This window comes from Clupea harengus, chromosome 3, assembly GCF_900700415.2.
Source record: "Clupea harengus chromosome 3, Ch_v2.0.2, whole genome shotgun sequence".
Classification (NCBI taxonomy): Eukaryota; Metazoa; Chordata; class Actinopteri; order Clupeiformes; family Clupeidae; genus Clupea; species Clupea harengus.
In genome coordinates, this window is record NC_045154.1 from 27,425,703 (window position 1) to 27,453,105 (window position 27,403).

Consider the following 27,403-nt stretch of genomic DNA (forward strand, 5'->3'; position numbering starts at 1 on the left):
TATATTGGTATTTTAACACAGCGGGGTGCACTACAGAGGCTTTCTCAATTGCATCTTCAAAGGGAATAGTTAACTCAGTACAGGAAATGTCAGTGGATACCATGGAAATCAGGTAGACAACATTAGCATTCATAATCTCTGCACCAGCATCATTTAGTAAAGTTCTTAAACATTCTCCTCTTCCTTGATCAGAAATCAATAGTGGTTGAATATCATTCATTATAAGGAAGATTTGTTTGATTGGCACAACTTTACATATGCCTTTTCAGAGCATGTTCTTTTCCATTGATATAAGTGCTGATAGTTATGTATTACAAGGTAACTAATTTGTAAGAAAATGTATCATGGCATAACCGTGAGCAAAGAGAGCCGAGGCCTGAATGTCAGACACACTTCACATTTTGTAAAATCTGTACGTTTATTTGATTAAAACAAATATTAAGCATTCAAATGTGCAGATGAGTAACACTGTAACTAAGAATAAATAATACCATTTAAATATATTTTCTTTACTTCACACAAATATTTCAAATCAAAATGTCATTTCTCTGGCCTACCAAAAGTTATGGCAGCCCTTGGGTTTATCAGATTTGGCATCCTTATTAACAAGTTGCAACAAATGAAAGAACAACATATATAGAAGGATATATATTCCTATACTTCTATCTCACTATATTTTTATTGCAATAAATATGGATAGGAATTGTGTTTTATTTTAAATAATTAGGTGTTTTATTGTTAAGGGGAAAAATTGTGCATTTGTTCTTTGGACAAGTTATTTTGACGTAAAACTAGTTCTGAACAACAGATTACTTGGAATGTCTTCTTCCAGTTTCCAAGATAGCTTGATAACTTATGAAGCCACCGTTGGGGTGAGTTAGGCAATAGGGTTGAGCAGACAACCAAATTATTTGTTGCAGTTTTGAGGCGTTTGATGGTGGTTTCCTTATTTTGGTAAAAACATTTACTTCACAAATGTCTAAGCCTGAACTGTGTATCAACTGTCAACTTCAGAGGGTAGCTACTCTGGAGCTGTCCTACCTGCCGACTTTTGCTTAAAAAGGAGCTTCAATTGCTGTGCAGCATTTACAGACCATTAACACTTGAACATAGACACAACAAATGAGAAGAATCCAGTCAGTAAGAAACTCACTCTCCATGCTGAAGCATGCATCTAATCCTGAAAACATTCCCTTTGTAAACTGTCTGTGGCAGTTAAAATGCCAAAGGCAATATGAAATGTAAGTCTCACAAAAACCTCCACAAAACTAACTCCATTCCCTGTACCAAAACCGTCAAAGGTCATTTTTTTGGTGTATGGCAGGGAACACCTGATGTCTCAACTGACACATTCACTTTTCTATAAATAGGTTTGGCAGTGAGGACTTTCATAAGCCCATAGGGAGCTCAGAAGACAAGAAGAAGACACTGTGTGGACATTGCAGAGCTAACGCTGCTTAGCAAACATGGCCCAGAACGCCAAGAGGACTGTGGATGAGAGAGGACGTTTAGAAGGGTGATTTTGTTATAGGAACAGTGACAGCAAAAAGAACATTGCTGCTGGGAGGATATGTGAGGTAACAGCCCAGCTGGGAGGCTATGCGAAGATCCTAGCCACCTGAGCCTTGACTTCGCCGTCAGGGTGAGAGAGTAGCTGCGGGAGTCTGTAATGCAACTGGGAGGAATCGTCTAGCAGCACACAGAATAGCGAGTCCGGCCTCCACCGCAGGGCCTGTGCTACCTGGGCGGAAGGTGTCCAGGCCATGAGGTTTCCGACAAATGTCAGAAGACGGAGGAGCACAGAGACATTGGTACAGCCATCGAACAGAAGAACCAAGGAAGCTGGAGCCTGACAACAAACAAGAGGAGATCATGTAGAAAAATACAGATATCTAATTCATTCATCTATTCCAGTTTATAAAAAATTAGAATTCTTTGACTGAATAATTCTGGGGCAAAGTATGGAACATGACAGCATGACACAGAAGCTGTCATTTGTAGGCCTGCCTACTTGACTTACCATAACTAAGCAAATCATTTAGAACAGAAAACATTTGTACAGAAATCAAAATAGTTTCTTAACACATTCCCCCGATGAACATTTTTCAGGTGGATTCAACGTTGAGTGAGTTTTCATAGAACAGAAACAATGTACCCAATATCCCTTTTTGCTCACACTGCAAATCATTTTCATAGGGCAGATTCATTATTTCAACTACTCCAAGTATGATCGCTATCTCAGCAGGCACTGTATCTCTTTGGCAACATCTAAACAACACACACTGCTATGTATTTTGAACTCTACTTATAGCTTTATCTATTTATAGACTAGGACACCAGGACAGTCGTCGCCAGCCTTTTACAGCTATTGTAGCAGACACAAGTGATAATAAGTCTATTGATTAATAAGTGATTGTACTTTAGTTTTTTATAACTGTTTTCTTTTTGAATTATAATATTTAAAAGGGATACTATGACCTACAACAGTTATCCCATTTAAAAAAGGCACCTGAATCTGTTGTTGTGTTCACTTTGGAGAAAAACACAAAGAAAGTAAAATAGTATCATGCACAGAGAGTTGAAATATGTACAACATCACACTTTCTGAGTTCCCTACCTCAAGATAAGTGTCAGTGAGATAGTGTCAGAGGTTTTTGGGGAAACACTTTTTACATTTTCTCATCAAATACAAAACCACAATCAGGTCAACCATACATTAAGCCATTCTTCAGATATAGTTTTACCTGTGCTTGGACAATTTCTTCAATCATATCTGGATTGGAGGACATATTCACCAGGACCTTTAAAACCTGAAGCTGTGGGTTATGAGAGCAGAAGAAACCAAGATGTATAAAGAAAAATCAAGATTTAAAAGGAGAGCTCCGGTATTTTTTTTACCTGGGCATGATTTTCCCATCTTTTTTTGGGTCCAAATTGTTACTTGTATTATAGAGACAAAAATTATCAAAATCGGTCGAGTATTACAAGGACGGCTCTACAACGTAATCCTATGCTTTCACCACTGGCTGTTTACCTCAATAACTGTAACCTTAAAGGTAAACTAATGACTGTAGAAACAATCATTTTCTACAGTTTCTTTACAGTTACTGAGTTTAACAGACAAAGGTCTATCTCTGTAGGGATCCTTTCCATGTTGTCAAGACACTTGTCAATAACATGCCAGTGGCGAAAACAAGTGGTTTACTTTGATGCGGATGCCGGCCAAATAGGATTACATTGTATAGCCGTTTTGCGGTTGCTGGTTATAGAGTTCTAGGTCAATACTGGACCGATCTCAGTCATTTTTGTCCCTCGTAAAAACCTGGACCCAAAAAGATGGGAAAATAAAGCTGGGTTAGAAAATACCAGAGTTCAAGAGATACCAGAGAGATCAAGATAAATCAAGATTTAAAATTTGTATATTTAATTGTTGTTGCTTCCTAAACTATGCACAAATACCTGAAGAGCTTCATTGCTCACTACAAGCAGTGACAGGAACAGGGTGACTGAGTTCCTCATTAGGTGCTGATGTTTGTCTGTGACCGACATATTGGTTAGCAACCTCAGGGCTGCCAGCTGCAACTCAGAGTTGACTGGTGAAATTTCTATCAACTCCAAAACCTGAGGAATGTACACCTACATGAAAAAAACAAATACGTCAGGGTTAAAACTTAACACAGAGAAAAGGCCTTGAAAGACTTGGAAATCAGTTTGAAGGTAAACATCATACAGACATCTGTTCTGCTGTACCTTCAGCTGCTCTTGATTTCTTATGTTCATGCTCAGGTTATTCAAAGCATTTAAAGTCTGTAGTCTAACATCTGCTGAAGTGTCTGTAAGGAATCCAGCAATAACATAAAGGCCTCCAAATTCACGGATGAGATCCTGGTGGCAAAGTGCAAAACGTGTGTGAAATGAACATAAAGTAAACTTTACTATAGAAGTCCTTTAGTTTTGAGGGATACACACAGCCATTAGTTTTCACTAACAAGACATTGCAAGTGACTCTACCTGATTCACTGTGAAAGCAGCGCTATTCCCCAATGTAATAAGTACTTGAGACCTCTCTGAAGCGTTAGGACTACTCTGTAGAAGGGAGAGGAGCATCCCTATGTGCCGCGGCTCCAAACACCCTGGGGACTTTGTTAAGATGTCTTCTGGTAAAGGAACAACATTTTGCAAAAAGAAGCACAACGAATCGTAAGCATACAGATACAGATCAGTTCCTAGACAGTTGGGTGAACCTACAATTGTAAACTTTCTTTGGCTTATATTTAGGAACGGACAACAACGACTCTTATAATAGCATACATAACCACGACATTAGCTCAGAATACGCTATGATAGGTGGCTGGCTGGGAAGATCAGTCATATACTGAACCAGCTACAAAATGTGTACTTAGCAATAACAATTAGTTCAAGATTTAGCCACATTATGTGAACAGACACAGTCATTCTAGCTAACGTAGTTAAATAACGTTCTATTGAGCAAAGAATGCAAAAATAGGTTGCTAGCCAGCTAAAGTTTGCTAGCTAGTCAAGAATTTCCCATCTTACTTGACGCCTCTGCGGTGACCTGAGAAGGATTCTTGGGTACTCCAACCACATTGAATCCGGACACCTTGGCCATCAAACTCCCTGGTTCCAGAATTACATTTCCCGCCGCTCTGTTATCTGGACCACTTCTTTCTACCTTTTTCGTTCTATTTTTCTTCTCTGCATTTCCTCCAATACCGCGGACCAGTTTGTATAACCCATAAGAGGCACCTGCTCCAGCAAGTATTCCCAATACTGCTTTCATATTACCCAATTTGGGTGCGACAAAACCATCTCCCATCCTGAAAATCGTCTAATTAACATGAAGATATTCTATGACAACGTTCTCCAAGACTCATTCCCGATCATTCCCCCATGCTGTCTGCGAGTCCCGTCAGGCCAACCAAAATCTTTCCATGGGAATGCTGACATAGTCTCACAAATTCTTCAGAGACATAGCGTTGAGAGACGTACATTTATGTTTTATAATTACTAATACTGCCATAACCAGTATAATACAAACAACGTGCACTCTTCTGCATTTTTCAATCAGGAGGTTATGAATTCACTGATTCTAACGACAATGAATTCATTTCCTTGAATACTTTTTAATCGACCAACGCAGTTTTGGTTACTTAGTAACATCAAGCTAGTTGTGTTGTGTTGTGTATGCACTGACCTGACAGGTTCTCCGTTATCGGAAACAACACATTTCCCGTAAATCTGTTTAAATGCCACAGCCTGTTTAATTATATTGGATGCTAAAGAAAATGCTGTAAATTAACTTAAGTGAAAATATGGCATCACTGGAAAACGCAGACCCATCGCTGAGAAGATATATTCTGAAGAATTCCCTTCCTCGGATTTTTCAGGTGAAGTTAAAGAAAAATAGGTAGCCATAGGGAGGGAAGCTACCTATGGTGTGATTAACAAATTTAGTTGATGATGATTAAGTTAAAGCAATTGTATTATTTTATTTTTTAGGCTCTCTTAGCTGGCCTGCTGGCCTCGTGTCCCGAGAACCCCTTGCATTTTATTGAGGAGAAGCTTTTAGCAATCCAGAAGAGCAGGGACATTTACGTTAACTGGTGGGTAACGTTAGACTAAATGCCAAAATTACATTTTTGTGTGTCAAACATAGTGTCTATCATAAAAAGTTGTCTATCATACAAGTGATGTGCTTTGTCAACCTTTTAAACAAATCTTATTTGCTGAAACTGCTGAGATAGTAGCCTAACACTAGACACACTAGAAGATCATAATTGGCTTCTCTTGATACAGGGATGCCTATGCTGATGATGATGTGGAGGTTGACGTTTACCCATCTGATGAAAATGTGGTGCTTGATATAATGAATATTTTCATAGACCCAGATGACAGTGACACGGTATAATGCTTTGCTCACCCTCTGAATTTTCCAAAAGCATATTATTGCCCAAAAGAAGTGTATACCTTTTTACATTTGTCCATTAATGTTTGTTTGGTTCTGTAGATGTCACCTTTTTTTGAAGAGGCATGTTACTGTTATCACAAGAGTCTTTTCAAGATGTGCTTCATGTAAGATCTTTTAATATTTGAAACATAACAATTTAGGTAGGCCTAAGCCCTTTGCACAACTTGGGTGACCCTTTAGTTTGTGGACTTTAGATTGTTGGGAATACTTAGAGGGCTTAAGACTAGGGGTAGAGTGTCTTACTATCACACTAATACTGTACCTCAAGTGCTTCTCTTAATACCACATGTAAACTTAAGTTGTCATCAGTATTAACTTACACATGTTTAACCCAGAATGAGTCACTGATTTGCCTTTGGCCCTGGTCAATGTATTGTATAGTTACTTCAGCATATGATCCAGTGGGATCCATTTCATCAAATGAATACCTGAGTGTAGCTCAGTGTTACAGCTTGAGAGCAGAGTCTTTTGTTTTAGTAGTGGCTTGCCTTCAGTTCCTCATGAATTAATAAAGGACCACTTGTGGGCAGGGCCTGGAAAAGGTACATCCTGAAGAGGAAAACAGAAAGGATCATCCTGCGTCAGAACATGGATGCTGCTCAGGGCCACTATTCAAAGAAAGTCCTGCATTATACTTTCAGAATATGGATAAAGTGGGTCCAGTGTAAGAAGAAGAGAAAGAAGGGTATGTGGCTTTCATTTGTTTCATCGCAGTGCACATAGAAATTTGTTTTCAAATATCAAGTTTCTAAAGAGAGGGTTATAAGTATAATTCTGTATATCAGTATTATATATCATGTCTATGTTTTTTGTTGTCTATGAAGGATATTTATTTCTGTGAAATTACAGCAATGATGCACTCAATTTCTGCAATTGATGAATTGTACAGTTTTACTATCTGTTTTATTCAGATGCTGTTAAGAAAATCCAAAAAGTGTATGAAATATTGCACATTAGGAACATATTTTTTGCATGGCGATATGCGGTGCAGGACTCAAAGAGGTCGAAGGAGTACTTTGAGGTACCTTTTGAAGATATTTTCACAATTGAAAGAATGGTGTATTTCTTAGTTCTTGCCAAGAGCTATCGATCCTAACCGCTTTTCTTTTGTAAGGGCAGAAGTGGGAAATAGGCTTCAGAAGTCATGCCATCAGACATGAGAAGCCTAGCCAACAGATCGACACCACTGAGAAAAAAGACATTATTTCAATGTTGCCGAGCAAGTTGTCTATGAAGGTATAGCAAGGTTCTCAGTCAGTATTGTTGCTAGATCTTAATTTCATCGTACTACCATTGAGATCATTTGAAAAACCTTGTTCGCCGTCAGTATATACTTAAGTAACTACCTTGAGAATATACTGTTTTTCTTGATACACTGAAATGGATGTTTTGAAATTGTAATTTATTCTTGTTTTGAATGAGGCTGGGTGCGTTTGATCTTAGATCTTTCAGTATTTAGAGTCAGGGGACCTGCTGAGATGTGCTGAGGTGTGTGACACATGGATGGCTATAACTCAAACCTGCAGTCTCTGGGATAAGGTTAGAGTGAATGTGAAAATGTGACACATTTTACAACGCTGGTAACAAACATCTTTATTGTATTCTTGTAGTTTTTCTATTTTATGTATATAATCTTTGCTCTTGTAAGATCAATTTTTCAGGAGAAAACCACTGGATTCAAAGCCATGATGTAGAGAAGATTCTGCAGGCGTATCGTCCTTTTGTGGTCCACTTGAATCTGCGTGGTTGTGTGTCTCTGCAGTGGCCCACCTTTAGATGTATAAGTGAGTTTTTTCTCTCTGACTTACATAAAAAACTAAAACAAGACAAGACCTAAAGCAGAAAAAAGCTGCATTTTTATGCTGTGTTTCATAAACCATTAGGTGAATGCAGAAATCTTCAGGAGCTCAATCTGAGTGAATGCACCAACATCAATGTCAGTAGTACTAAAAATCCAATTCAGCAAAAAATGAAAACAAACATGAGAACTTACCAAATACCTTGTTTGCTTTTTATCAGGATGAGACTGTTCGAATAATAGCCGAGAGTTGTCAGTCCCTACTCTATCTGAATTTGTCATACACCTACGTGACAAATCGAACTCTGAAAATCCTTGCAAGGTAATGGCTACATCTTTAAATATTTTGGTTCAGTTTACTAACATAGTGGTGTTACTCTAATATGTTTTTGTGGTTCAAACTTATGTATATGTAATCCAACCTTCTTTTCTCTTCTCTCTACCCTCATTTCTTCATTACTATGCCCTAAAGATGCTGTATGAATCTGCAGTACTTGAGTCTGGCCCACTGTAGAAAGTTTACAGATAAAGGTCTGCAGTTTTTGGCTACAGAGAGAGGCTGCCATGGGCTTGTTCACATAGATCTCTCTGGCTGCACTCAGGTCAGTATAGTCACAGCATTTAATACCTTTTTTCACAACAGATATTTCTTGTATGTCAAAGTTCCACCCTTAATTCTGCTGCTCTAGATAACAGTAGATGGGTTCGGACACATTGCTGCTGGATGCAGTCTGTTACAGCACATTGTATTCGACAACATGCCCACATTTACAGACAAGTGCTTACAGGTAGGTATTTTAAGAACATCATGAGTATCATGCATACTGTTTTCAAACTATGCTCTAAAAGGTGTTTGTTTGTGTAAAATAAGAGCATAAATGAGGTTAAAGAAGTAAACAAAAAACACATTTAAGTGTCCTGAAAAATCGTGTTAAATTGTTGTGCTAAAATTCAATCTGTTTTAAGTCAGTTTATAGTTGTTAATACACTGTTGTCCACACATTGAATCATCTCTGTGTAATAATACATTGACAGGTGCTGACCGCTAAATGTCACTCTCTGGTTACAATTTCTGTCCTGGAGTCCCCCCATCTCACTGACACTGCATTCAAAACCATCGCTGAAGTGGCGTCTCTCAAAAAATTAAGAATACAAGGTCATTGTATCATATCTTTGCAGTATACCGTTTTGGGCCACAGGCAAATTCTGTCATTGCTCTGTGTGTATTTTACGATGTGAAAAAAATCTTAGGTTTATATAGAATCTGAAATATTAGCATTGAATCTTGATATTACAGATGTTGAGACCAGATTAGCTAGGTTTAGAAACTGACATCTTTATCAATCATTATACATACATACTTAAAATATATGCTCTTTTTAATGTGCAAAAGATGTTTCATTCAAAATGTATGAATTATCTCATTCTATACAGGCAACAACCATATTACAGATATCGGCTGGAAGGCTGTTTGCAAGAGTTCTCCCAAACTAAGTCATTTGCATGCTGCTGACTGTTCAAAGATGACTGATGCCTGTCTGAAATGCATAGCACTTCTGAAGAATCTTACTCACCTTGACATCTCAGACAGTGTAAGGTAGGATAATACTGATAGTTGTTCTCACTGAAAAAACCCTTTGGTGTACAGGCAGACTATTTCTGAACATCGGGCCTGTGTCTCTCTTTCTGTGCCATCTAGGGTCAGTGATGTTGGCCTGCGTTACTTAACTGATGGTCCATCTGCTTGCAAGATCCGAGAGTTCGATCTTAGCAACTGCCATGTCAATGACGGTGTGGTCCTGAAAATTGTACAGAGGTACACAATGTCTCTCAGCATTCACACACATACCCGGTGTACACATTCAATATAAATAATGTTTGCGTTGTGTCCATCTCTTCACAGATGCAGCGTGCTCCGTACCCTGAATCTGGCATATTGTGAGTCCCTAACAGACACGGCCATTGAGTACTTCAGTAACGCCAACTGTCTTCTCTGTTTGGACATAACTGGCTGTCAGATCCAGGATAAAGTAAGCTGCCTTTTGTGACGTTGTAGAAGCAGTGATATATGTGCCATACCTTACAAATCTATTCATGACATACATTGCTATCAATATATCTGTATCTTTACAGCTATCTAAATCCATTGCCTCATAGGGACTAACAGCAGCCGGAGGAATTCAATATTTAAAGAAGCTCAATATATCTGAATGTCTTTGCATAACAGATATGGGCATTGAGGTGATTTTAATTCTTTTAAAATCTAATACCCATTATTTGTTTATCATGAAACAGTCTATCTTGTTGGATTCATTTCAGTTAGTGTTGTGAGATGTCTGTAAGTGCTGAGCTTGTAGTCTGTTTCTGCCCACCCATCCTCTTGGTGCGTCAGATGTTCTGTAGGCGGGCCAAACGTCTAGAGGACTTTGATATATCTCACTGTGTGGCGCTCTCAGACCTGTCTATCAAATCGGTATCCTTCTACTGCAAGACTGTGTCCCGACTCATCATGGCAGGCTGTCCAAAAGTATGCCTGGTTTGAATGCAGTGCATTCACCTCACAGTGAAAGTTTTAGTGCTAATATCTATGATGGCATCATGATGAATTAAAACATGTCTGTAAAACCAGATGACGGACTCAGCCATGAAGTACCTGACAGGCTCTGGACCCTGCCTTAAAGAGCTGGATGTCAGCGGTTGTGTTCTCCTCACTGACCGTGCCTCTCGCATCCTGCTCAAGGGCCGCCAACACTTCCACTCCCTCACCATGCTGTACTGTAGGGGAATCTCCAAGTAAGTATGTAGTCTGTTCTCACTGGAAATCTTTACAGCAATTCTAATTCCCTTTTCAATTGTTTCTGTGTGACAATGTCATTCTGTTTTGGAAATGAATGCTCCACCTACACGTACTCTGTGTCTTCAGGTACTTGTTTGTATTTGTGTGTACACTCACTCTTTTCCAAGCAGTACATGTAAACACTGTGGTGACCCTACAGGCAGGCAGCATTGCGCCTTCAGCCTGGCCTAAAACACTGGGAACACAGCAGAGATGACGCTCCCTACTGGTATGGCTATGATAACCTGCAGCTAAAGAAGAGGCCAGAGAAGCAGGGCACTCCATTGGAATATGATGACAGTGGTCGTAACAGCAGCAGTCTGCCTACATGACTGCCAACACAGACGTGCTATGTGAGAAGTGTATTTAGCCAATAACTGTAGTGCACACTGTGGACAAACTTTCGTGGGAATCATCATTATGTGCCAGAATGGTCCAGGAACTGACATTGTTGCATGTAATGGGTCCTGTAAGCCTCATGATTCAGAGTCGTTATGAAACCCTTTAAAAAGGTTAGCAAAATATCAATAGTAGCAATAGCATTTCTTTATTGTGTCGGACTTCTGCTCTTAGGAGTGCTACCCCTTCATGTTCTTACACATTTGTGATATACATAGTACTTACAGCAGCAACATAAATACAGTGGAATATGTATATTTTTACATTAAATGAAGCATACGGTTTCTGCACAATTTGTATTACATTTTTGATGACTTGTAAATGAAATGTAAAAAAAAAACATAATAAAATAAGCCTTGTACAGTGCATCTGGCAGAGACCAGTGTAGGGGTGGACATATTTACTTCCCAAGCCTCAGAGACTCAAACCAACTCTGAGCTCTCAGGCTGATGGTCCCTTCGTCGGCCTTGACTTTAATCCATTGATCCCCGGCCGATGGGCCATTCAGATAACCTGTCAGAGAAAGTATACTTTCAACACTTCATGCGATTCATAAAGCATTTTAAGCTTTCTGTATTATTTCCCAAAACATGCTGGATACTAATCACACATCACCACATTTGCACTTATTAACTATAACAACGAGTGGCCTCTCGTTGAACAAATGATGGACCAAATGGTTAGCCTGGCAATTTACATCGAAGCCTCTAGACATTACTTGTGTGTAACCTCTATACACATTGGCCTTGTGTGATGTCAGGCCATTAGCTTTCATACTTGACTCACCGCTGACAGTTGTACCGCTGTCTGAGCAGTCGTGTTGAGCCGCATGCAGCTTTATCTCTGGACTGATCTCTACAGAAGCTCCAGACAACTGAACTCCTGCTTTCATAGAGGCAGGAACCCGCACTGACACAGAGCCTGTAGGGGTGAGGAGGAAGATGTGCTCTTAGGCATATTAACAAATTAGAAAAACATTCATTATCACTGTGTGGGGCAGTAGCTGTACAGAACACAGCAGGAAAGCACTGCAACGCATAGTGAACACAGCTGGTAAGATCATTGGTGCCCCACTCCCACTCCCTTCCTTGAAAGACATATACACCACCCGCCTCACCCGGAAAGCTACCTCGATTGCGAGTGACACCAGCCACCCCGCACACAGTCTGTTCAGCCTCCTACCCTCTGGAAGAAGGTATAGGAGCCTCCATTGCCGCACCACCAGACTCAGAGATAGCTTCATACACCAAGCTGTCAGAAAGCTAAATTCTCTCCCCTCACTCCCCCCAGCCATATCCGTCAGTCTGACATGAGGCTGAACCCCCCCCCCCCCCCCTTAAATCACTCAGGACTCTGCAACAAAACTGTCTCTTGCACTTTTATCACTTACGTTTACCATAACCACTTACTGTTATACCTGCACTGGGAATGTAACAAATACATCTTACAGGATGTCTTTTTTGCTGCCATTACTAAATTGCCTTTTTTGCACTATCATAACCTCACTTTAAAGAAAACTTATGCTGCTGTACGTGTATCTGTATGTTTTTTTATATATCTATATGTATATCTATATGTAGGAAATGTCTTGTCTTATCTTATCTGTTGTTGTGCCTGTGCACTTTATATGTTTCACCGTGGGAGAGTGGGAAACGTTTTTATCGATTCCTTTGTATGTCTGACATGCAAAGAAATTGACAATAAAGCTACTTTGACTTTGAATTTGAAAATCTGTTTAGTCGCATACCTTGCAGAGTTGTGAGGTCTGCCGATCCCACATCTCCAACATATGTATCGATATTCCCACTTGCAGTCGAGATTTTCAAAGCACCACTTGAGGAATCTGGAAAACAGGCATGTTTACATTCACACCAGCTCACCATTTAAAACCCTGTTCCAGATTCCCAATATAGTACTTGGACACTAGAGAGCACTGTGTGGTCCTTGAACATACATTTTGTTTTCTGGAGTGTGTGTGGTTAAATATAACTGTGTCATTTTATGCAAGTAATAATTTCATACTGTAACAGGGCTTCAAGTGCATTTAAGCCAAGAAACAATTAACACCGATATTTGACATACCGACTCTCACATTTCCCATTTCGCTCTGTACGTTGGCCTCACCTGTTCAAAAAAGAGGAACTGAACAGTTTAAGCAGGAAAAAACACAAATCATAGCCAATTCATTTTGTCCAACAGTCCAAGAACACATACCATGGATATGCCCCAACTGAATTTCCCCTGATGAAGATGACACTTTGGAGGACTCTGCATAGATAGCTTTGACCTTCAGCTGACCTCGTTCTGTTGAGACATTCATGAAGGACCCTTGGATCTTTTTAATGTCCACCTCCTAGGATATGAACAGTAAAAAGATCATTAGTAATGGAAATCACAGTTAAGATAGACACATATATTTCAGTCTTATAGTCAAGGAATTCCTATGAATATGTTATTTGATTGTCTGTGTATTTATTTATTTTAAATTATATAAATTATACCAATGTAACAGAAATAAAAATGACAGTACACTGCCTTCTTTTGCACAGACATCCACATTGCCATGGATGGTGCCAAAACCTGTGATGTTTCCCCCTGCTGACAGCACCTTCACTTGGTGACTCTGAAACAGAGGTCAAAGGCTGAACATGACCTGGACAAAATGCACAGATAGACTCCTCAAAATATCTCGTCTTTTCATTTCAAAATTCACTAGCCTACTCATCCATCATTCATGTTGAACTGACATTACGTGGACACACAGTGAATAAGGGCATATCATTGCATTACGCTACACCCCTACTGGATCCTAAACTCTAGACCAGTGATTCTCAACCTTTTCACTCCCAAGGCCCCCTGAATATTCCAGGCTTCCCTACAGAAGACGTGATAACCTGTCTGCCTGTCATCGTTGTGACTCCGTCTGCACACACTCCGAAGTCCAAGGCAGTTAGACAAGCTTATTCTATTTGACCTCATAACAACATTCAAAAACAACTTTTGCCGAAATATCACAAGTGGAATCTTTCATTTCCTTTTGCCCATTCCCATACATCCACAAGGCTATTGTTGTATAATATTAACTTTGTTGGATTATTTATGTTAGTTATTTATTACCTTGGTTTCCTGCTTTTATGATTGAAGCATTCTGTAATGGGCCTCATTTATCAATACTTACATATGTGTCAGAGTTTGAATGTTGATAGGTCCCACAATTCACTTAAACACAAAATATGAACGCCAAATGTTTCATGACTAATTGTAATGTAATTCTAAATAGAAATGAGTTTGAGAGAATATTTAAGACGCTCTCCATACAAATGTTTGTGTAGCCTATTTCACTTGATATTATTGTTTTAAATAATGTCCTATCACCTCAAGGCCACCCTTGCAGCTCCCTGAGGGCCCCTTGTGGGTCCCACCCCCCTGTTGAGAACCACTGCTTTAGACCACATAATAATAAAAAAAGAATAACGAATATCAATTTTAAATTATATTTATAGAGGGCAAACACACCCTTAGAGATGTCAAGATGCAGTTTCCTCTCTCTGTCTGTACTTTGCAAACATCACTTTCCATCTTCTGGATGTTCACATTTCCTTCTCCACTAGTTGTGATGAAGAGGTCTACAGCAAAAACGGTCATCTGTCAAATCATCCGAAATGTAGACAGGTAACATGAACTGCTATTCTTTCAAGATTAATTGAATGTGCACTCACCGCTTTTAATTGGCGTAGTTAGTTCAACAGTTACATTGCTGGTCACTTTATCACCGTGAATGAGTAGTTCTTTGTTTTGATCACTATAATGAACATGCAAATTATCCAGGTTAAACTCATGGTCCACATTTGTGCCATGGACCGAGATAAATGCCCGGTCAGCTTCAGGAAAATCATGAGGATCCAAGGGACGCACAGACAAGTCACATCGAAGCTTCACGTTAACTTTGCTAAAAGGGCTGACTTCAAACGTCCACTGTTTCAATGGTTTGTCAAGATCTTTCAGAAGAAGCGGCGCGGTTGACAAAATACGGGCAGCTGTGGAAGGTAATGCAAAGCCGAAATGAAAATATTCTTTGTTTCCCATGCGTAGTGCTCCGAGGCATACCCGAGTGCTCAATGCAGCCGAATACATGACTAGCTGAGGTGACGTGTGGCTAGCTCTTATGAAGTTAACTTAATGGCATGATATTGTTATTTCTGCGGGCATGCTATTGAACGGTCTGTTAGATATCAGCGTCAGTCAACAAAAGACAAACAAACTCTTCCACATGACACTCCTGCATCGACTTAGGCTACTTCTCGTTGTCATGTAGCTACATAAGTGACATTGCCATACATGCCTTCTAAGCACAACTCGCGTACTCAACATGAGCTTTGCAATGTATTGTGGGAAATGAAGTTACGCAGGTTTTTGTGATTCTCCATTGTCATCGTCGTAGCAATACAGTTGTATGTAGGCCTGTGCACTAATACCTTTAAACCCACGAAATCATAGGCTATGGAATAACGTTCCATATTATGTGCACGAAATGGCATTAAGTGGCACCCGCCTTTCATGCATTTCTCCTGTGCTGTTTTATAAAATCGACGAGTGCATTTAAAACCACAATAACCAAAGTGCAACCTGCCTTCCGTGCGAGAGAAATGGAGCACGTTCGCCATCTGGCGGTTATATGCTCTTTCTGGTCTGATCTGTTCATCACTTGTTCATCATAATGCAGGTGGTGGGCTATTCATTTTATACCTGTTTACGTTTTGTCCTTGAAAGATTATTATTAAGGTTACTGCACATTTTGAGCATCTTTCAGAGGCATGTATTTCTTTATATATTTAATTTCTATGTATTCGAAGCTTTAATTTAGGTAACTTTTTCTAACCTATTGTTACCTTTTCCAATACATTATCAGACATCAGCCAAATTACTACTACTGCAATTCTGAAAGATATTTCTTGACTTCTTGACGTGTTATGGCTGGATAAACATAGACATACACCCTCCTTCCCACTGAGAGGCAGTGTGGAGCCACCTTCCATTCACCTTACTGCACAAAAGAAAGGAAAAAAAACTTTCCTAAATTCATTGTCCATGCTTAACGTCATGGAAAGAGTTACTTTGTTGCAGAACGGATAAGAAGAGCATCTTAAACGATTTAAGAAACTTGTGTTCGGGTGTTTCCCGAGCCTCAGCTGAGATCATACACAGCGTTTGTATTTTGCATTATGTTGGGGCTGGATGCTTGCGAACCTGTTTTGTTCTGAAAATGGAGCAAGTTCCTCAAGGAATGTGGATCAAACCCAGAATGCACTAGGATGTAGTCATTGCTCATTGGTCTCCGCACCGTCAAAAATGCTATTCTTCTGCCTCGGGCACTTTGTTTCTGTACTGGGACTAAAGGTTGCTAAATGTTTTGATATTATTTCACGTTGGGATGTATAACAGAGCCAATTTGGTGTGGATTGCTTTTCTTGCATCAAGGCGAACGATAACGTCTCTCCAAGGGATTACAGTGATCGTCTCCATCTTTCCAATTGTTTCATGGAAATAACTTTTTTTTTGATCGAGCCGGTGCGTCTGTGGTTGGAGATGGCGAGTTGATTTTTGATGTATTTGTTCAAGTGACATTGGTCCTGCACATATTGGTATGACTGGTAATTCATGGAATGCTTGAAAATAGATTTCTTGCAAAGTTATAGAGTTAACTGTAGCGGAATATTTCCTTTTTAGCTCTTTGAACATAATCGCAGTTGCTAATTAGGCGTTTGTAACACAAGAAAAAAAGTTAGACGATAGGTTATCTAACGTAAGTGATAATTAAGCCTAGTTCTCGTGAAACGTTTTAGAGACTAGTGACAATTAAACATTAAAGCACGCCTCTGGGATAACTTGTTTGTAAACAGCCGAGGCTGGGACTTCTCTGTAGACTTTCATTCGCATGAAATTTATGAAAACCAAGATGACGTCAACTGCATAATTGAAAGCATTAAAGCTTCTAACAGCTTTCTTGTTGTTGTGTATCTTGTACCATTTCCAAATGGCCTACAGGCTTCTCACACAGTATTTTGCAATGAGTTGAAAGGAACAAAAAGAAACTGTAAAATATCCAAGGTACTAACCCTTTTATGTGTAATTCCATTGTTGTTTAACTTGTCAGCATAGAGAGTCACAATGCCACTCAAAGCTAAGGCGCTATATACTTTCCAAAGTGAAAATACGGACGAAATTAATATACAGGAGAATGAGGAACTGGTTATTTTTGACGAGAAGTCTATGGATGGCTGGTTGCGAGGAGAGAACAGCAAAGGAGAGAAAGGCATTTTCCCAGCCTCTTATGTGGAGGTTATTAGGCCACGCTCCAACTCTAACCTGACAGATTGCTCCCTAAGCCCAGCAGGCTCCCCTGGCAATGACTCTTCCTACTTTCCCTCTGGTTCCAACACCTCTGGTTCCTTTAACATGCCGCAGAGTTTCTATGACGACGACGATGACGACTGGGATGACTGGGATGACAGCTCCACAGTGGTTGAGGATGAAGACCCCCAGGGCCGAGGCAATGGAGCCAATGGGCATGCTCACCAAAGCTCCTTCAATAACCCCAATGTTCACTACCGCTCCAAGCCTCACATGGAAAGACAGGACAGCATTTCCAGCTCAAGAAAGGGCAGCATGGTGGGTAGAAACCTCAACCGTTTCTCTAGCTTCGTTCGCTCTGGGGTAGAAGCCTTTGTTCTGGGCGATGTGCCGATGATGGCTAAAATAGCAGAGTCTTACACCATAGAGATGGCCCCCAAAGGGCCAAAGTGGGGGGACAGCCCTCAGCCCTTTTCCTGCTCCATTGAGGACCCCACTAAGCAGACCAAGTTCAAGGGCATCAAGACCTATATATCCTACAGAGTAACCCCGAGCCACACTGTCCGGCCTGTGTACCGGCGTTACAAGCACTTTGACTGGCTATACAACAGGTTACTGCACAAGTTCACTGTCATATCTGTGCCCCATCTGCCTGAGAAGCAAGCGACAGGCCGCTTTGAGGAGGACTTCATCGAAAAGCGCAAGAGACGGCTAATCCTCTGGATGGACCACATGACCAGTCACCCGGTCCTCTCGCAGTATGAGGGCTTTGAGCACTTTCTCATGTGTGCGGACGATAAGCAGTGGAAACTGGGGAAGCGGCGAGCAGAGAAGGACGAGATGGTGGGTGCCCACTTCATGCTCACCCTAAAGATTCCCAATGAGCATCAAGACCTGCAGGATGTTGAGGAAAGGGTGGATACCTTCAAGGCCTTTGCCAAAAAGATGGATGACAGTGTGATGCAGCTTACGCATGTGGCCTCTGAGCTGGTGCGTAAGCACCTTGGAGGCTTCCGAAAGGAATTTCAAAGACTGGGCAATGCCTTCCAGTCCATAAGCCAGGCTTTCATGCTGGATCCCCCTTGCAGCACAGATAATTTGAACAATGCAATCTCCCACACTGGCCGCACTTACGAAAACATTGGAGAAATGTTTGCTGAGCAGCCCAAGTTTGACCTTTTTCACATGCTGGACAAACTCTCTCTTTACCAAGGCCTGCTCTCCAACTTCCCAGACATCATTCACCTACAGAAAGGTAACATGCTTGAACGTTTAACTTAGTTTTCTGATAATAAAATGATGTGGTACATTGGTCAATTTTGTTGCTGTAAATATTCATAGATGTATTCATTACAGTGACGCGTACCCTCTGATGTACTCAAGTTCACTTTTCCTTATCTATTTTTGGAACATTTATTTCAAACGGCTCAGTAAATCTGTGGGTAACTAAAGTGATGAATGGAAAACGAGTGGAGGCCTCTTAACAAGCACGCACAGTTGTACTGCATGAATCATGCACATCCTGCCTTTTAGTGGAATCAACATGTTAGAGGCTGTCTGAAGTTCATCAGTAATGCTGACAGACTGTTTTTTGGGGGGAAAAGTCTGTGCCTGCAGCCATGGACGGTAATTGGAGCAGATCTTGGCACCTACTTCAAATCAAGCATAACTTTATGAAAAAGGACAGTTTAAAACATATCCAAGCCAAATGGCACCCATTTATTGCACAGATGTTATTAGTGCAGCCTGACTAGTTGCTGTAAATTATAAGATGTTCAGTCATCTCTAATGTTCTGTCAGTGGTCCTTGATGTTAGGTTTAACACAAATCAACCTTTTGGAGTTTGTCTATACTGCAGTCACAGGTCACGAAGTACTTTGTTATTACATTAAAAAAGTTCTACCTAGTAACAGGGAAAGGTTATTGAGGACATGGAGGATTCTATTGTCATAATGAATTGTCATAGATGGCAGTAATTTGTAGGGATCTGCAGTGAGAAACCTTAACTAGCTTCAGTATCATCATTCTGTTTCGTATCTCCTTGTTGATTCGAATTTGCTTCAAGCCTGTACCAAGCTATCCATCATGTTAATTGAGGGACATATTACAGAATAATTTGATGGGTCAAATTTGCCTACTGTGCCTATGAATTGTCTTTTGTTCTTTTCAATCAGTCTTTAGATTTGATCTTGACAGGTCAGTACACTTGAGTAGAATACTTCTGCATTCTAAGATGAGGTGTATCAGATAGCAGTTGAATAAGTTCCAGCCTGGGTGAGAAATGCTTTCTATTTTCCGCTGGTAAATATGGGCGTGGAAATATAGCAATCTTAATAAAACATCTACCACACCTCGTCTGTGACGAATGTGAAGCTGAGAAGTGAGCTTTGACATTCTTGATCACACCCATCTGCGAGATCATATTTTTTAAATCGGACAAATCTGACCAATATTAATACAGACCTGACTCCTCCTCCTCTTCTTTGTCTTTTTCGTCTTCGTCGTCTTCTGCTGCTTAGTCACTGTCCTCCTGTCATTTTGGCTGAGATGGCCTAAAGGAGAGAACATGTCTCTCCCATGCAGAGTTCAAGCTGTTGGCCCACTTCAAGGAAAGAGTGAGGAATAAATGCCATTCTTGACAAGCCTTCAATTTACATGCCTAGACACTTGCACATACTTTACCAGTACTCGGAGATCATAAGGGTTGTATGAATGAGGTTAGTTCTGATTTGGATCACTACAGAGTCTCAAACAATAAAAAAAATATTGCCCTACACACCACATAATTAGAAAATGAAAGACGTGCTGTTAATGTAAGATTCATGATTTCCTCAGTGGAATAAACCCATTTTGATCTCTTTTATCTCCCTTTCCTCTGCAACATTTGCATGTAGGTGCAAGTGAACTCACGGAGTAAGACTTTAAAGCCTTTGGGTGTGGTGTGAGCTGCATATGGGACTAATAAAGAGGGGCAGGGAAGGAATGGAGAGGCTCTGGAAATAAATCAAAAATATTGTTGGAAGCCTGTCTGCCATCCAGCTCTGTCTACTGCTCTCCCAGACCTTTGCCTGTGGGAAGGACTCCATAGCCTACCCAGTTGCCCCAGTCAAGTGAAAGGCCATCTGCTGCTGGAGTATCTGCGAGGCTAAAATGACAAAATGGCATCTAAGGAAAAGCTGTATTTAAAGACATCCCTACTCATTGCATTAGGACCATATTTACTAGTAAGTGTGCTGAGAGGCATTTAATACAGTGACACACGATTTCAGCAAAGGGTTTATCTGCTTTAGCTTGAAAGGAATAGAGTAACCATGGACCCATGTCACTCGTGCCACTAAACTCATTATGGTATCAGTATCACCGGGGTCCATCCTGAGATGGCCTGAGAGAGAAACCAAAGAGCTCTCTGACCTGGCCACTCAACAGAATATAGATCATCAGTGTGATTGATGGAAAAGAGAAGTCATTTACTGTGTCAGGGGAACTTACCTGGCAGCTGAACAACGACATTTGGAAGTGTTGTTTGATTCTATGGAAGTACAGCTAAACAATGTATGCTATACTCTAATTATGCACAGGTGTCTCTTGGTTCCTGTTTGCATGGAAGATAATTTGACATTGATCACTGCAGAGAAGTTCTTTTTAGTAAGTGAAATACCTCGGTTATGCAAGTCCTTACATGTTGCCAGGGCTGGTTTTTATAAAGCAGTTTTTCACAATTTATGACTCAGATGTGGACTAGATGTGTGCTCCTGTGCACTTCAGACACAGGTCTCTCACAGGATTTATAACTTCCTGGCAAAGGCCATGATGGACTAAGACTTTGGTGTGAATCACGGTACCTGTAGGGAGATACAAAATGACCATTTCCAACTTAGTTTGTCTATCTTTTTTGAAAGAAAAATGAAGGTCGCATGTGCCAAATGACCTTTCCATCTGTGCTCAGGTTGCTGGGGACTGCAGCAGAAAGTTCACTCTAAGCATAACAACAATGTTTTTACTCTGCTGGCCTGGTCTAAATAATCAGACATGACGGTGCAATCGAGGCATCTCTCCCCTGGGATTGATTTGACACGGGTCTGTCCTAGACACGGAAACACTGACCATTTATCACTGGAAAACATATCCTGTCCTGAGGCATGGCCTATGCGGACTGCTGTTCCAATAGAATAAAGGGAGAGATTGTTTGCTAAACACCTATTCGGACAGAAGTTACTTAGTAGACGAATGACATGGGGTGCAGCGTTGTGCGGTGACGTACAATCGCACTGCTTAATGGTTTGGAGAACTGGGTGCGAGTGGGTGGGGGTTTGTCCTCTTGCTATTCTCTGTGCGTGTACATGTTTGCTTTTCTTATTTGTCCATAGATAAATGGAGACGAAGGGCACAAGAAGTTTTCCACGCCATGGAGTTAAATGCCTCCACATTCCAAACCTTGTTGTCGTAGCACTCTGCTGTCTTGACATTTACGACCTGTTTCACTGGTCTCAGAGTGTAGAGAACCGCTTGATAAAGGGCTACTACTTTTAGAAATAATTTACCTCACTGTCCAGACATGTCTTTCTTTTAAACCGGTCTTTCGAGACATTTAGAACAGACTGACTAGACTGCTGATTTTGTTGAAGCTGTCTCAGATAAGGGAAGAGGAGGTCTGCTTTTGTAAAAATCATTCTTAAAAGAATCAGTGTGCTGGGAAGACTGTTCCACTCTGCTTGATTGCAGATCAGATAAGGCTATTACCGCCCAGTCTTTAACAACCTCTGGCATGTGCCCTTTCCGGCTTCTGTACTGATAGTGATGTGACTGGCTATTGGCTGAGGACTCCTTTGCTTATCAATCGTTATTGCCTGTTTGTTTAGTCTCCTTTTGGACCATCTGAGTCCAACCAACTGAGTCCATCTCACTTTAAAACTCCACATGTGAAGTAATAACCATTCAAAACCAACATGGTTCATTTGGAAGTAATTGGTTTATTAATGGGAATGTTATCTCCGACGATTTAGCAGCACCTCTTTCAAATGCCTTGTTAGATGCGAGCTATCTCGCTCTGGATTTCGATCAAAACTGAAATAAACACTCAGCAGTATATTTTTACTTAGAAAGGAGAGGAATGGAAATTGGTTGCCTGCCAAAGGGAACAGTGCGTCTGTAATCGTGAGCCCTCCATAACAAAATGTGAAAGGAACTGTGTTCTCTGCAACAGACTAATAAACAGAGTTGAAAACACCAGTAATACTCAGTTCAACAAATGTGTGAATCTCTCTGAACTGTATTTTTTTTCATGGTGTTGTTTTTAGTACTGGATATCACTTCGTATTCTTGAAATGGGGATAGCATTTGAACGTTGATAGTATAACTTCCTCTTGCTCAACAGTTGTGTTATCAGGCTATTTTCAGGAAGAACTTCCTGGAAAAAATATTTGGATCATTTTACAGGGTCACTTGTTCCATCATGTTCATTGTATACGTATATATATCCATACTCAACAAGATGCATTTTGATTTTGAAGCTCCGAAGAAGAGATGAGAACACCAGGGAATATATTATGGCACATTATTTGAGTGCTCTCTCTCTCTCTCTCTCTCTCTGGAATTCTAACCACCACCCAGCCCTATTTAATCAAACCAGCATGGTTCTAAATGCTACAAATAATTTCAGTCATCACACTGAAGCTATTTGGACCTGATCAAATTGACCAATTGAATTAATAACTAAATTAGTTTGGCTTAAGTTTGGCTTGCTGTTGCTGTGGAGAAATAAGGAAAAACTCAAATTGATTTGATGACCTCAAAGGAATGAGGGTGAACTGTCTGAGTAGGTCAATGCTGTGTTCAATGCTTGCAGACGTCAGTGCACAAACTGCAGCCCAAAACTGCTATTGTTCAGTTCTTTGCACCACCACTTGGCAACTGGGGCTTACAAGGGTGTATTCTTTGATAGGGGTGAGTTTAACCCCAGTGGTTCTAGTATCACTTGTTAGATATATATTGTATATTAATATATATGTTAGATATAATATTTGTTACTACAATAATGTAACATGCTTACAGAGTTCGCTTCAGCTCATGCTTTTCATGGAAATGTAGGACTTTCATTGTAGTGAAGAACTCCCTTTATGTCTACATGCTCAGCATACCAGACGCGCGCACACATACACACACACATACACACACACACACACACATACATGCACGCACACATGCACAAATATCCATCCTCCTCCTCCTCAGATGATGTGTGTGGCAGTGAGGGCTATGGACACACCAGATTGCTGTGTCTGACCCTTAAAACTCCACTCAAGTCTCCTACTCTCTCACCTCTCACTCTACAGTTGACCGTATATTACTGGAGCTCGGGGAGATCTGTGTGGAGTCATGGAGTTGATCGAGAAATACACCAGATGGTCCATCTCTGGGCCAGTGGACAGATCACACTGTTCTATAACCCCAGTACAGATTCTTCTGCCCTTTTTGACATGATTGGAATGGATTCAAAAAGTGTGATTTTAAAAAGAGTTCCCTTATAAAGAGTTCCCTAAGTGATGTGCAGTAGATCAACACATTTAGTCTGAAATGGTCAATCACTCCAGTGGTAACCACAGATTTATTTTTGGTTCCCACTTGGCATCTGATAATGCGGCCACTCATTCTTTATTCAACACAATGCATGAATGTACATCAGCGTTACAGAGTAGCGAGTACTTCTCTTCATGGAACTGCCCGTCTGTGGCCTATATGCTTACTCCGTCTGCGGTTAGGCATTACATAAAGATGGAACACTAATGCGGGCCACATTTTCATGGTTTTGTGATGTAATGGTAAAATAAATTCTTTTTTGTCTTTTTAATACTGGGGAGGTAGTTTATATTTTTACCCCATTTTTTTTTTTATATATATATTTCACAAGTTAGTTACAACTTCAGAAATACAACAATGATGCCGTTATCGTTTGTTTGCTAATGTGAGAGATTGTTTGCTAATGTGAGAGATTGTACCTCTTCATCTGTGTTTTTACCCCATGCCAATATTCTAAGTCTGATCTCTCTGTGTAGGTTTGGACTGGGGCTGGTTGCCCTTAATCCCATATGTACACATGGTCCTTGTACAGACATATTAAAGTGATTGATGTTAAACATGTGGTTTAGTGGGTTGCTCAGTATCGGGGTTAGAGCACAACTGGGTGATGCAATGTGTTATGGCCGGAGGTATCTCCCTATCTGTAGTGAGTCATGCATAGTCATCCTGTGTTGACAGATATTTATCGAAATTTACTGTGTGAAATGTCAGATTACTGGATAAAGTTTTATTCCCAGGATCATCTGACAACTTCAGACATGATTCTCCCCCATAAAAGATAAGATGATACTTTATTGCCTGCTCTCCTACAAAGACATTTGTTTTGCAGGACATGCTCAAACAGTTACATAAGATTAGAGACAAATATACTCAACTTTATATACTTATACATATCCATATACTCATAGAAACCTACACACAGACATGCATATTTGTCAATATATGAATATATTTCAGTAATATCTAATTGTGTGTGTGTGTATGCATGTGTGTGCACCTGTATGTACCTGCATTTATGTACAGTTTTGTTTGCAGAACTTCTGCAGTACTTTTGCTCTCTGTTTTTCTTTACTCACAAGTAAAACTGTCCGATGTTCCTCATTTTAATGTCAGTCATGCCTAGTATGCTATGAATAATTCCAAAGTTGTTGTGCAGCTGGCCACTCACCATGGTTAATGGTGACATCCACCAAGGGAAAAAACAAGTGATTGCAGTCATGTACGGCATGTGTCAAAGCTGACCACAGCCTTCTAAAATGCATCTGAAGTAACTTTTTAAGGGGTTCCTACTATAGTGTCCAACATCAAAACCACATAGTAACTGAGGTTATGTCTCTGTCTCTGTCTCTGTCTCTGTCTCTCCAGGTGCCTTTGCCAAGGTGAAAGAGAGCCAGCGAATGAGCGACGAGGGCAAGATGGACCAGGATGAGGCCGACGGCGTGCGCAAGCGCTGCCGGACCGTGGGCTTCGCCCTGCAGGCTGAAATGAACTACTTCCACCAGCGGCGTGAGGTGGACTTCAAGGATATGATGCAGGCTTACCTCCAGCAGCAGATTGTCTTCTACCAGCGTGTGGTCCAGCAGCTGGAACGTACCCTGCACATGTATGATAGCATCTAGAGCCATGGCATGTTCCTCACACCTACCCCAGAACCCCTTCACCCCGCCCCACCCTCAACCAATCCCTCCATCCTCGTTGACCAGGGCCGGCCCTGTCCCACATTCCTGCTTCTGAAAGCCATCTGTTTTCCTCCTCCACTGATTGGCGAGAGCTTTGAACATAGGTGTGAATATCAGGGAATTCAGTTAAATTGTTTTAACTTTCCCTGGAAATGGAATCACCTGTTACAACTGACAGCTGTTTCAGGACAGCTACTCTTTAAGCTGGTCATGCCAGCCTGTGCACTTACAAAGTCACTTTCTTGGCTGAGTCTACAGCCAACGTTTTAGTTACCAGGGACGTATTTACTTCTGCCTTCGATTGAAAGTCTTTCAAATGTATCTTGTGACCATTAACTAGTTTTAAATTGCTACAAAGTATCTTATTTAAATGTCTTAAATAAGATTTTTTTTTTTTCAGTATGAATTTCAGTGGTTTTGCTAGGCTGGTGTCGACCAAACCCACTCAGGCCTCCGCACTACCTGCCTGGGGCAGCCTCCCCTCCAGGCCAGCACTGTGCCCTAGCACCCTCACAGCTTTAAGAAATGAGGATGCGTAAAGGGAAATACCTTATTCCTTGCATCCGTTTAGTGGTCCCAACAAGTGCCTGTGGCAGGAGAGAGAGAGAGAGCACAGTTCTTGGTGTTACTTTTTGTTCTTTACTAAACAGATCCTCTCTTGTCTCTCTGCTTTCTTGGGTAGAACAGTTATATCCTTGCTGTGCTAGTGTAAAAGCCTCAGGCCTCGGGGCTGGCTGGATGTTTGTATCTGTGAGGCTTCATTTGCTTATGATTGCAACTTTTCTCCTGTTGAGAAAGAGTCAAACACTACACTGATTGGCAAAACTTGATATGAGCAAGAACTGTGCTGTAAGGCTTGATGTGATGTGTTTAAAGATGGAATTGATGTTGTAGCATGCTGTGTGACTGATGACAACCAAAGTACAAACAATTATTGTTATAGTCCAAATGTGTGAGTGATTGAATGCCTGGTTGCTCTGTGGCTTGTGCACTTTACAGAGCACTGGGATTCTGAGGTATTAGCTGGCGTGTTCTGTTGAACACATATTTGATTTTAGATTAAAAAAAAATAATGACCTCTAAAGTCCACTAATTGTTTATGTTTTGAGTTCTACTTTGAAGGGGTGGGGGTGTGTGTGTGGGTTGATGAGTTGACATGCTGATATACAGCAGAGCGTGACAACCATGTACCCATGTCGCTTCTCAATCCCACAATTTGGAACTACACAATCACGCAAAGGGTGACCTCAGCTCTGTAGGCTGCTTTTACCTCAGGCTCTGTGTAGACACAGTGGAGTGTTTCCAGTTCACTGGAAGCCTGTAAAATGTATGACTGTATCTGAGTCAGGACTGCATGGTGCCTCCGTGGCTGTTTCTCCAGAACATTACAAGGCACCGTTTGTCTGAACTTGGGGGTATATATATGCCATCTCTGGAATGTAGTTGTCTCTTGGACACTTTTTATTGTTCACAGACCAAAGTAAAATTTGTCAGTTTGTTCCCAAAAATGGTACTTGTGTTATGTTAAAGTCAAAGCAAAGATTCACTGCTTGCTTTTATACCCCCCCCCCCCCCCCCCCCCCAGGCTACCATCTTTGGCTCGTCCAAACAACACAAACATTGTAGACTGTGTTGCAGTAGTTAAGTAGACAGTTGCCTGGAAATGGACTCATGGGAGGCAGTGCTTAGGGAGAGTGGGAGCTGCGGAATGCAGAGGACTGCCTGTTCGAATCATATGGCCACAGTCCTCCAAGCATCCTCTGGCAGAGAAGAGC

The 27,403-nt window shown here is 40.8% G+C and overlaps 4 protein-coding genes across 7 annotated transcripts; 2 read left to right on the forward strand and 2 right to left on the reverse strand.

The window, feature by feature from the left end:
- Positions 1 to 399: 399 nt before the first annotated feature.
- armc10 (armadillo repeat containing 10) lies at positions 400 to 4,996 on the reverse strand. 2 transcript variants are annotated; one of them, XM_031565241.1, is made up of 6 exons: positions 4,558 to 4,996; positions 4,012 to 4,154; positions 3,751 to 3,885; positions 3,460 to 3,636; positions 2,745 to 2,816; positions 400 to 1,849 (listed from the first exon to the last, which is right to left on the reverse strand). In XM_031565241.1, the coding sequence occupies exons 1-6, from the start codon at positions 4,835 to 4,837 to the stop codon at positions 1,598 to 1,600; spliced, it is 1,059 nt and encodes a 352-aa protein (XP_031421101.1). In that variant the 5' UTR covers positions 4,838 to 4,996; the 3' UTR covers positions 400 to 1,597. The 2 variants fall into 2 exon arrangements, with proteins under 2 accessions (XP_031421101.1, XP_012673145.1); XM_012817691.2 differs by having other exon boundaries at positions 4,012 to 4,157.
- On the forward strand, positions 4,116 to 11,312 carry fbxl13 (F-box and leucine-rich repeat protein 13). 3 transcript variants are annotated; one of them, XM_031565226.1, is made up of 21 exons: positions 4,116 to 4,200; positions 5,521 to 5,624; positions 5,818 to 5,923; positions 6,029 to 6,093; positions 6,520 to 6,674; positions 6,901 to 7,010; positions 7,109 to 7,225; positions 7,433 to 7,528; positions 7,638 to 7,773; positions 7,873 to 7,925; positions 8,009 to 8,109; positions 8,260 to 8,389; positions 8,477 to 8,575; positions 8,823 to 8,943; positions 9,222 to 9,384; positions 9,487 to 9,603; positions 9,691 to 9,817; positions 9,945 to 10,028; positions 10,180 to 10,314; positions 10,417 to 10,580; positions 10,784 to 11,312. In XM_031565226.1, the coding sequence occupies exons 3-21, from the start codon at positions 5,888 to 5,890 to the stop codon at positions 10,953 to 10,955; spliced, it is 2,181 nt and encodes a 726-aa protein (XP_031421086.1). In that variant the 5' UTR covers positions 4,116 to 4,200; positions 5,521 to 5,624; positions 5,818 to 5,887; the 3' UTR covers positions 10,956 to 11,312. The 3 variants fall into 3 exon arrangements, with proteins under 3 accessions (XP_031421086.1, XP_031421085.1, XP_031421084.1); XM_031565224.2 differs by lacking the exon at positions 4,116 to 4,200 and adding an exon at positions 5,056 to 5,408; XM_031565225.1 differs by lacking the exon at positions 5,521 to 5,624 and having other exon boundaries at positions 4,134 to 4,200.
- Positions 11,152 to 15,415, reverse strand: fam185a (family with sequence similarity 185 member A). Its single transcript, XM_012817693.3, has 8 exons — positions 14,742 to 15,415; positions 14,539 to 14,648; positions 13,553 to 13,645; positions 13,237 to 13,375; positions 13,105 to 13,146; positions 12,770 to 12,865; positions 11,809 to 11,943; positions 11,152 to 11,535 (listed from the first exon to the last, which is right to left on the reverse strand). Exons 1-8 carry the CDS (start codon positions 15,154 to 15,156, stop codon positions 11,423 to 11,425), a joined length of 1,143 nt encoding a protein of 380 aa, XP_012673147.2. The 5' UTR covers positions 15,157 to 15,415; the 3' UTR covers positions 11,152 to 11,422.
- Positions 15,416 to 16,009: 594 nt separating this feature from the next.
- snx33 (sorting nexin 33) lies at positions 16,010 to 27,185 on the forward strand. The gene is made up of 2 exons (XM_012817692.3): positions 16,010 to 18,628; positions 25,315 to 27,185. Exons 1-2 carry the CDS (start codon positions 17,191 to 17,193, stop codon positions 25,566 to 25,568), a joined length of 1,692 nt encoding a protein of 563 aa, XP_012673146.1. The 5' UTR covers positions 16,010 to 17,190; the 3' UTR covers positions 25,569 to 27,185.
- Positions 27,186 to 27,403: the final 218 nt, after the last annotated feature.

Excerpts from the sequence above, each read along its gene's own strand:
- fbxl13 (XM_031565224.2), top strand. The coding sequence starts at position 5,334 with ATGGCATCACTGGAAAACGCAGACCCATCGCTGAGAAGATATATTCTG. Across the intron at positions 5,625-5,817 it reads AGGGACATTTACGTTAACTG|GGATGCCTATGCTGATGATG; the intron begins GTGGGTAACGTT and ends CTCTTGATACAG. Across the intron at positions 8,944-9,221 it reads CAAAAAATTAAGAATACAAG|GCAACAACCATATTACAGAT; the intron begins GTCATTGTATCA and ends CATTCTATACAG.
- fam185a (XM_012817693.3), bottom strand. The coding sequence starts at position 15,156 with ATGTATTCGGCTGCATTGAGCACTCGGGTATGCCTCGGAGCACTACGC. Across the intron at positions 13,646-14,538 it reads GCATCTTGACATCTCTAAGG|AGTCACCAAGTGAAGGTGCT; the intron begins GTGTGTTTGCCC and ends CCTCTGTTTCAG. Across the intron at positions 11,944-12,769 it reads AGACCTCACAACTCTGCAAG|GCTCTGTGTCAGTGCGGGTT; the intron begins GTATGCGACTAA and ends TCACCCCTACAG.
- snx33 (XM_012817692.3), top strand. The coding sequence starts at position 17,191 with ATGCCACTCAAAGCTAAGGCGCTATATACTTTCCAAAGTGAAAATACG. Across the intron at positions 18,629-25,314 it reads CATCATTCACCTACAGAAAG|GTGCCTTTGCCAAGGTGAAA; the intron begins GTAACATGCTTG and ends CTGTCTCTCCAG.
- armc10 (XM_012817691.2), bottom strand. The coding sequence starts at position 4,837 with ATGGGAGATGGTTTTGTCGCACCCAAATTGGGTAATATGAAAGCAGTA. Across the intron at positions 3,886-4,011 it reads CTGCTTTCACAGTGAATCAG|GATCTCATCCGTGAATTTGG; the intron begins GTAGAGTCACTT and ends CTTTGCCACCAG. Across the intron at positions 2,817-3,459 it reads TGAGCAATGAAGCTCTTCAG|CTTCAGGTTTTAAAGGTCCT; the intron begins GTATTTGTGCAT and ends CATAACCCACAG.